General features: G+C 40.9%; 1 protein-coding gene across 1 annotated transcript; it reads left to right on the top strand.

Annotated features, from left to right (window-relative positions):
• The first annotated feature begins 1,824 nt into the window (after positions 1–1,824).
• On the top strand, positions 1,825–5,975 carry LOC120721789 (caspase activity and apoptosis inhibitor 1). Its single transcript, XM_040012335.1, has 6 exons — positions 1,825–2,029; positions 2,781–2,972; positions 3,354–3,438; positions 3,534–3,591; positions 3,671–3,738; positions 3,855–5,975. The coding sequence occupies exons 1-6, from the start codon at positions 1,925–1,927 to the stop codon at positions 4,316–4,318; spliced, it is 972 nt and encodes a 323-aa protein (XP_039868269.1). The 5' UTR covers positions 1,825–1,924; the 3' UTR covers positions 4,319–5,975.
• The last annotated feature ends 3,173 nt before the right edge of the window (positions 5,976–9,148 follow it).

Genomic DNA, 9,148 nt, shown 5'->3' with positions numbered 1-9,148 from the left:
AATTGTTGCTGCCCATCAATCATTTCCATGTCCATCATTCAGCAGTGAGAAAGATTATTCACAAGTGGAAAACACTGACGCTGGCTGCCAAGCTGCCTATGACTGGATATCCCAGCAAATTCACCCCAAAGTTAGACTATGCAATGCTCAGTACGACCTCAAAAAACCCAAGAGAAACATTGCAGACTCAACCGGCCTCAGTTAGCTTGTTAAAAGTTAAAGCTCACGACAGTAGAATTAGAAAAAGACTGAACAATTATACCGTAGCTTCTCTCTTATCAACACCTCGTGCCAACTGTTAAGCATGGTGGTGAAGGCGTGAAGATTTGGGCTTGTTTTGCAACCACATAAAAAGCCTGCTTTGCAGTCTCTGAGTTAATTCCTCTGTAGGCTATTTATCCATCAACTAAAGCTCAGGCATACTGGGTCAAACAACAGGACAATCATCCCAAGCACAGCAGCAGATCTACAACACAGTGGGACCAGTCAAACTCCAGACCTCATGGTGATTGACATGCTGTTGAATACCCACCTGGCAGACATGCCGTTGGGCGCTGAAAGTTGACATCTCACAGATTCTGAGGCTGCATCAACATCATCGTGAATTCCCTCTTACTTTGGCTGTTTTGCTTCCACCACGATAAAATCAGACTTCCTGCACAGCTCTTTCCCTCTCTCAGTGTACTCGGAGACCAGTTTCCCATCACAAATCTCACTTTTCTGCATTATTCGCTTGCTTATTGTGCGCCAGTCTACTGTTATGTACAGTACTGTCGGTCGCAGCTTCTTTTTTTCCAAAAATGACCTCCGACAAGAGAGCCTAATTTCTGCTGTTCAATACCGAAGAAATGTCAACTTTTACAAATGAGGCCAAATTGCAAAACGCTTCGTTCTGTCTCTAATAAAACCTCTGTAACTTTGCTCTGCTTCATTTCAGCAGCATCAGGTAATGCTCATATGCTGATTCATGGGTTTCTTCCTTTTTTTGATCTACTCTGTTTTTAAGGGGGTTATCTGCTATAAAAAGCCAGGCCAGGAAAATCTCCTTTATGTTTTTTTGGGGGTTTTTTTGCGTTTTATCCTCAGTTACTTCGACACAAAGACATCTGCTGTGACGTTTACACCTCTGATGAAGTCTCACAAGTGTCAGCTAGTTCTACAAGCTACTGAATCATGGGGTGTATGTAGTTTTCCACACACGTGTCATATTGTTTCTGTTTTAAGGCTGGGTAAGGACTAGATTTGTTTAGATTTTGTGATGTGTAAAACCTTATAACTAACAGAGAGTACACTTTCTTTTTACCATGACTAGGTTTCCTTCACATCCTGGATTTACTATCAGAAATGAGTCTGCCAGAGACTATAACACACTAACTTAACTGAGGCAGATTTTTATTAAGTTTTTTGTACTCCTGAGAATTCACACTTTATTCCTCCATCCAAATAGTCTGGAGAATATCATCTTAAATCAACAGTGCGCCCAAGGAAATTATTATTATTTTTTTTATAAACGAGGCTTTTTTCACAGCTGGTGTGCATTTCATATAAACCAGCCGAGTGATGTCAGTCATACTCATATTTCAGCTGTCACCGCAGTAGCTTTTTTTTCTGCTGGGATAAGCCTCCCGCTACTTATGCTATAAGCCTTGAAATTGTTTAGTAAATAACAACATGAAAAGGCATTTTGCAGATCCGGCACTGGATTATGCCCAGGTACCACACTGACTTGTTCTCTTATCTTTATGCATTCCACATCACTGACAGCCACGAGCTGGAACCGCTCCTGTCCGGTAGGTGGCGATAAATGCCACAGATAAGACGCAAAGAAGAAGCCGTCGCTCGCTTATGACGTGTGTTTCCCGCGACCTTTAGCTTCGGCGGTTGTAGCGGCTTTCAGTGGAGGACTAATTTGAGTGGGTTTAAAATGCTCAAAAAGAAATCAAGCACCAGTGAGAAGAAAAGGAAGCACTTTCAGTCCGAGGAGCGACATGACAGCGGTAAACGCAGGAGTACGGGGCCCGGTTTAGAGGTGAGGCTTTCGGGACTAGCGCCTTGCTAAACTCCATAGAAAAGAAGTTCAGGAGTATAACAGCCACAAATATATGTGAATAAGTTTAGGGTAAATGTGAGGGTAAATTAAATTGTGTTTAAAATTTACATACTGGTTTTAAATAATTGAAAAGTTGACGCATTTGCTGTTTTGTGTACCTCGAGTGTCTCTCGATTATTATTGTTATTATTGCGTTAATGTTATGTTTGCATCGTCACAACAACTTTATTTTAGCGTTAAAGCCTCACTGTTGGTTTGGTGCTCTCTGAGTGAAAACCATCGTGTTACTGCTTTATAAATACTTTGATTAAGTCGCACTGAATGAATTGTTTGCTCTGCTTATTCACTGCAGTGTCTAAATATAATAAAAGGAAATTCTTAATTTGTCTTTTTTAAATCATTTTTTAGTGTAGTTAACTTTTTTTTTTAGCTAATAAGAATCAATTAAAGGATTTCAGCCACTAGGCAGCAGTAAAATTTGGCTTTGGATGAATTTTAATGATCCCTTTAAATGCAAACTGTGCTGCTGGATTTCATGCTGTTACACTATTTAATTAACTGAGTGTATCTTCTCTTTAACAAAAGAAAAAAATACTGAAAACAGCCTGAGTCACAACATTGTGTTCAAATTATTTGTTTCCTAATCGTGGAGACTGTATTTAAGTTTGCAGAGCATATTCTATGTATACGAGTGCAGCTGTGTGCTTTAGTTTGTCTTCCCCACTTAAAGGACTCAAAGGACGAGCTCGCTGATCCTGAGCTTGACAAGATTGGCAGTGACATTGAGGAAGGGGGACTGGACCTCAGCCTGGCCTTCCAGCCCATCACAGCTTACGTCGGTGACAAGCGGGAGATGCTGGAGCAGTGCTTCCATGTGCTGGGGGAGAAGAAGCTACGGAAGATGCTTCCTGATGAACTCAAGGTGATTTGTTCAAAAAAAGCTTTCGTTGTCGGTTATCTGCAAAACTCAACATCTTATTGTGACTCTGGACTGATTGGACCACCTGCATCAAGCACTTGTGTGTTTCTTTAATAAATTATAATTAATACCCAAAGAATATTTTTGCCCAGATTCTTGCCAAACTTTCTGTCTGCCCTACAGTAGACCCTGAATTTAACATCTAATTTGTGTTTGTGTTTTGTGAAGTGGTGGCACACATCACTGGTTTTCATTTCCAAACAGCTGGACTTTACCTGCTATTTTTAAATATTTGTTGCCAAGTCGCTGGTACGACAAAGGCTTGGGAGGCCATTAAAGTATCCCAGCATCTGAGATACTTTTTAAAGATGTTGTCGTTTACAGGAATGCAGTGTAGAGGAAATCAAAACGCTGTGTTGGGAGCAGCTGGAACCCATCACGGAGAAAAATCTCATTCAGATCTTAGCAGGTAAGACTGAAGCACGTTTCTATTTTATAAAAAAAAATCATTTTGAAACTTCTGCAAAACATTTAATTTCACATAAAATGTGTCATTGTGTCAAGGGGAGGAGGTGACCGCTGGGAATGACAATGAAAACTCTGAAGAGTCTTTGGAAAGCCAGTGAGTGAAACAGTTAATCAGAGAACAACTACGCTGTGACTGTGTTTTTATTTCACATGTTTATTTTCCCCCCGCCAAGGCAAGACAGTATTGTAGACTCTACATCGTGCCTCAAGGAAACTGCAAAAAGCGAGGACCCAAAGCAAGGTAATTAATATGTAATGACTACAAAGAACATCCCCGAGGCGTTTATAGACTTCAAAGACAGAAGGAGGCCGTAAAGGGACGTTTCACATTTTAAATGACTGTAATTTTCTTCGCAGAGGGTGGCGGCTCTGGTGAAGAGAGCGACGTCCTCAGCATAAACGCAGACACTTACGACAGCGACATAGAAGGACCCAAAGAGGAGCAGACCGTTAAAGAGGAGCAGACTGCGGCAGTGAAGGAGGGAGACGACGATGGCGACAGCAGGCTGTGCACTGACCCGGCTGCAAATCCGGAGCCGGCAAATCCAGAGCCGAAGAAAGACATTCAAAGCGACATAGACAAGAGCGTGAGCGAGATCTTGGCGTGCTCCTCCACTCCCATCAAAGACGCGGCTAAAGAACAGAGCACACCGCTGCAGTCCCCAGATGTCAGCGGACCCGTTTCTAGCGGCGACCCGGCCGTTTGTAAGCCGTCGATTCAGCAGCTGGAGCTACTGGAGCTGGAAATGAGAGCAAGAGCCATAAAGGCTCTAATGAAAGCAAGTAACGGGAAAACCGCTCATGTAACGCCAAACACGTAGCGTGTCTTTTACTTGAATGGTTAATGCTCTTAAAACGATTCAGTTTGCACATCCTGTCTTGTTTGTAGAGGGTACAGCTCAAACCATGATGTGCTTGTTTTGCTCCACATTGGAATGATTTCTAGATGGTGTTTAATTGTGTTTTTTGCATTAAACAAAGACCCCTCCTCCTGCGTGGGATTGGATATCACTTTTTCAAATGTGTTTCTCCCATGGAGCACTAGATGGCAGTGTTACTCTGTCAGAGCACATCCGCAGGGCTGTGTCTAATCTGCGAGAGGACAGCAAGGGCATGTTTATAGGCTCACATTACACTGAAAGTGGTCTCGGGCACCAGTCAGAGTCAGGTTTTCTTAATAATGATGTCACTTGGAAACGCAGCTGTCCTCGAGTCAGCCTTAGAGGATGTGAGAGGATCAGAAAAGTGTGTTACTTCATAGGTTTGTAAGGCAGAGCAGGTGGTTGCAGTGCTGTTTGTATCTTGTAGACACTTGAAGCCTTTCTTCACCCAACACCTGTTTGACTTGTTAAACTGAAAGCGTGCACAGGAATACAAAATCCCGCTCTGCTCTGCTCTGCCCGCCCGATAAGGAACCGAAAAGCCTTCAAGTGGTCATAAACTACCCACTGGCTCAAAAATGACACGAGTGCATGATATGATTAGACAGCTACCCACTCACTCCTGTAGATCAAAACAAAGACCCTGCCAGCTCTCCCACCAGGATAACTTTAAATTAAATTCTGCTTCTCGTGCTTTTGTCAGTCAGCGAGAATTAATAGCGTCTGTTAGCCTAACAGGGCAGTTTCTTTTGCTCTGATTTATTCTAAAGCTGCTTTGCTCCAGCATAAACTGTATGGTTGCTGCATGTATGTGTGTGTCCGTGTGCACGCAATTACATGCAGATGAAGAGAAGAAAGGCTTTCTATCCCACTACCCCGAAGGAGACAATGAAATGTGCGATAAGAAGCCAGTTGCCTCCAGGTATTTGCATTTAAAAGGGTTATTTCATGGAAGAGGTGAAGGCGGGAGGGTTAAACGTGTCGTTCTCTGTGAATTTATGTGCAGGTATCTCCACGCTCGCTGATGATGTGAAGAGGGAACGAAAATGTCCACTTTAGTTTAAAAAAAAAGAAAAGAAAAAAGGCAGGGGGGATACAAAGATTGTAAAGTGCTTGTAGTGTCTATGATGGGTGAGTATTTGTCGGCGTCATTTACTGCTATTAGAATGCCAATTACGATTTGGTGTGTGCCATTAAATGGCTTTTTAAGCAGACCTCAAAAATGAGTAGGCTGGAAAATGGGATTGATGGAGGTGAGACGATACTGTTTTGTTGAAGGAGTGCTTTGTGAATTCGAATGAACCTAATGAACCGTGTTAAAATATTGAAGCGTGATGGTTCTGTGAATGGCGCTATTATCAAAGTCAAACACAAGGTCGCGCAGGAAAATGGCGAGCCCGCCGGTTCATAGTCGCACCTCTCGTTTTGGGCCAAGGCTCTGGGTTTGCGACGCTCGTTGGCGATTCAGTTCTCGCTGATCTTCAAGTCTCAGATTCATTTAGGGTATTGGTGTCAAACATAAGGCCCGGGGGCCAGAATCGGCCTGGCAGAGACTCCAATCCAGCTCACTGGATAGGTTTAAAAAAAAAAAAAAAAAGAAAAGAAGAAAAAACGAGAAAGAAGGGCATAAATTTTGAACTTTAACTGTATTTTCATGAACTTTAAAGCATTTCCTACTTATTAAAAACCTCCCCCATTGTCATTCAAACTAGACTTCAGTAACTGACTAATAGATAAACAGTTAAATGACGGGAAGATTACTGTTTTGTTTTGTTTTTTTTTCCAACATTTACCATACAATGTATTTATTTCACAATTGGCTCAGTTTAAAAATATAAAAGGTGTTCTATGAATGAAAAACATTCAGTTTTGTAATTACAGGAGAGGTTTTTTTTGTGATTTTACACATTTATTTATTTATTCATACACATTTCTTCCATTTACTACAGCTGCATTTCTTTTCATGTGGAAAAGCTGAGCTGCACTGCTAAAATCAAACTTCTTTATCTTGTATTAAAACATCTCATGGACTGTAAATGTAGTTAAGGGGGCTTTCGCTGGTACGGTCTACTTAAGATCAAAGTGGGTTGCATGTGGCCCATGATGTAAAGTGAGTTTGACATTCCTGATTTAGAGTTTTCAGAGCTGACTTGGTGTCTTCCCAGAGATGTTAGGAAGTCTAGGTTAGAGGAAACAATAGACCTAGTGTATGTGTGTGCCAGACGTCCTGGAAAGCTTTGCTAAATAATAATTTACTTTGTGCAGTGTTTATCTAATGAAAGTGGAAAATATGAACTTGAATAAAAAGTTGGTCCATTGTGGTTGCTGAATGATTACACCTCAAAGACACCCATGACCCTTTGACTATATATTATTATTATATATAATTGATCCAAGTGCTTTTTATTTAGTGCTGCTTCAAACATGCAAATATGTCCGGTCATCCAACAGTTTAGGATTAAAGACATCTAACATTATAAATGGATATTCCCCAGCTTCAGATGAGAGCCTGTTTAAACATTTAGATCAGAGGTGCCAAAGGAGGCATCCACCAAAGAACAGTTTACACCACTGGATGTCTTTGTAAAGACTGAAAATGGAATAACTACTCCTTTATATACACTCACTGGCCACTTTATTCCCTGCACCTTGTTACTGCTGGGTTGAGCTGTCCTCATTCTTCACAGCACAGATTCGACAAGGTGCTGGACACATTCCTCAGAAATATTGGTACATGTTGGACATGGCAGCATCGCACAGGTGCTGCACATCCATGATGTGAATCTCCTGCTCCTCCACATCCCAAACGTGGTCTATCCGGTCGTTAAGTCTGACGTCACTAGCCGTGTCTGGGTCTAAACTCCGCTGCAGGTCCATATATCAAACGATCACTATGGCATTACTGAGAGTTGAAAAACTGTCTAAAGTCTTTCATCTTTAATAAAATGATCAGCGTTCTGCTCTACCAGGTGTAACAATTGAGTTTAACATCCAGGCATCCATGAAAACGGAATTTATGACATTTAACGGAGTTAGAAGTTAACAGGAAGTTAGCTCGCTTCTATCTAAATACAATATAGCATGTCCTGACTGCCGGGTTTTGGAAACAAATTAAAACGTACAGCTCTGTTATCACTTCCAACATAAATGAAGACAGAAAACTAAACAGCAGTGACGTTTGTAGGGTTACTGAAGTTTGGCTAGCTGGTATATAATGATGTGCTACGTGACCGCTAGCGACACAGCTATGTTAGCATAATATAAACAAGCTAACTTTTTTGCCACTCGATAAAAGTTAACGTGAGTGTTCTCGGTGGTCAGGAACAAATGTAATCGCATGGCAGGATGCTGTAAAAGGACCAAACTTCAGCCAGGAGAACAACTGAGATAATCCATCCACAACACGAGGTTAGTCATTCATATACTGCTGCATGGGCTGGGCTGTAGTTACATCCTAAGGTTTTAAAAACTGAGCTTAAATAAATGATTAGCGGTAATAAAAGCTGAGGGAGGTCAACAGTGATCACTGACTGTTTTAGGAGCTTTTTGAGATTAAATAGAAGAAAATACAAAACATTAAACATGTTAACAACACAAAAGCCATATTAAACGCAGACTACTTTAGGCCCGGAAGTAGGATTCGTCACGTCATCACTTAACGACCGGATTAGCCTGAGATCTGGTGACTGTGGAGTACAGAGGGATAGTGGGAAGGAAGAACCAGTGTTGCCAACTCCCCAGTAAGGAAAATCGCTATTGGTTGTCCTAAAAGTCGCTAGAAGTCGCTAAATGACGTCATCGCCTAATTTGCATAATTGGTCATGCTACTCTAATTTTAACCTATGTTGTTGGAGAGAGAAATAACATCGTGGAAGAGACATAAAGTGAGTAAAAAACGTCCTAAATGCATTTAGAGTTTATTTAGAACTACAAATTAAATTTATTTTAGCAATTATTGTTCTTTTTAATGTCACAATTCCAACCCTGCTCCTTTATCCGGGCTTGGACCGGCAAAAGTGACCCGAAATAGGCGCTCTGGTGGAGTTACTTTGTGTGTGTTTATAAGTAGTTTTAAACCTTGTCCTTTAAACCTGATCCACAAAACAGCATAAGAGTAAAAGAAGAACTGACTGCGTTACAGCACCCGCTGCTTGTTGAGAGTAAAAGCAATACGCGCTTTCACGTCTTTTTTTCTGAAAACTCGCTAAATATAGCGACAAAGTCGCTAAGTTGGCAACACTGGGAAGAGCTCCCTTTGAACAGGAAGAAAACTTGAGCAGAACCAGGCTCCGGGGAAGGGCAGCCATCTGCAGCGAATTTGGGCTGAATTTAGCTAATAAGCTAAAATTATTTTGACACGTGGATTAGATGTTGTATATAAGTAGCAATATTTTAGGTAAAAAATACTTAGTTACTACTATTAAGTAAAGGTACAACAAGAACTTACAAATGTGTAAGTACACTAAGTGCAGAGTACAGTATAACTGACTACTATATATGATCTACTCATTCATTTTGATTTAGAGGCAGCTTTTGTGGTAAGTATGACCACTTATGAGTACAAGTAGCATTAAATAAATAAACTCATATAGTCAAGTTTTTCTTTCACAAGGAGTAAAAGTACTTTCTCTACCTGCTGTAATGTAGTACATATACTGCAACTGCCTGTAAGCCTCACTAAATAATTTTTGCATGAATTCATTGTTTAGGTCAACACAAGCTAAAAAGTCTGTAATATAACTGTAAGAAGTCTCTAATATGAGTACTGTA

The sequence above is a fragment of the Simochromis diagramma genome, unplaced genomic scaffold (assembly GCF_900408965.1).
Source record: "Simochromis diagramma unplaced genomic scaffold, fSimDia1.1 OVJJ01000604.1, whole genome shotgun sequence".
Lineage (NCBI taxonomy): Eukaryota > Metazoa > Chordata > Actinopteri > Cichliformes > Cichlidae > Simochromis > Simochromis diagramma.
The sequence above is the reverse complement of the archived record's forward strand: the minus strand, read 5'-3'. Positions and strand labels throughout refer to the sequence as shown.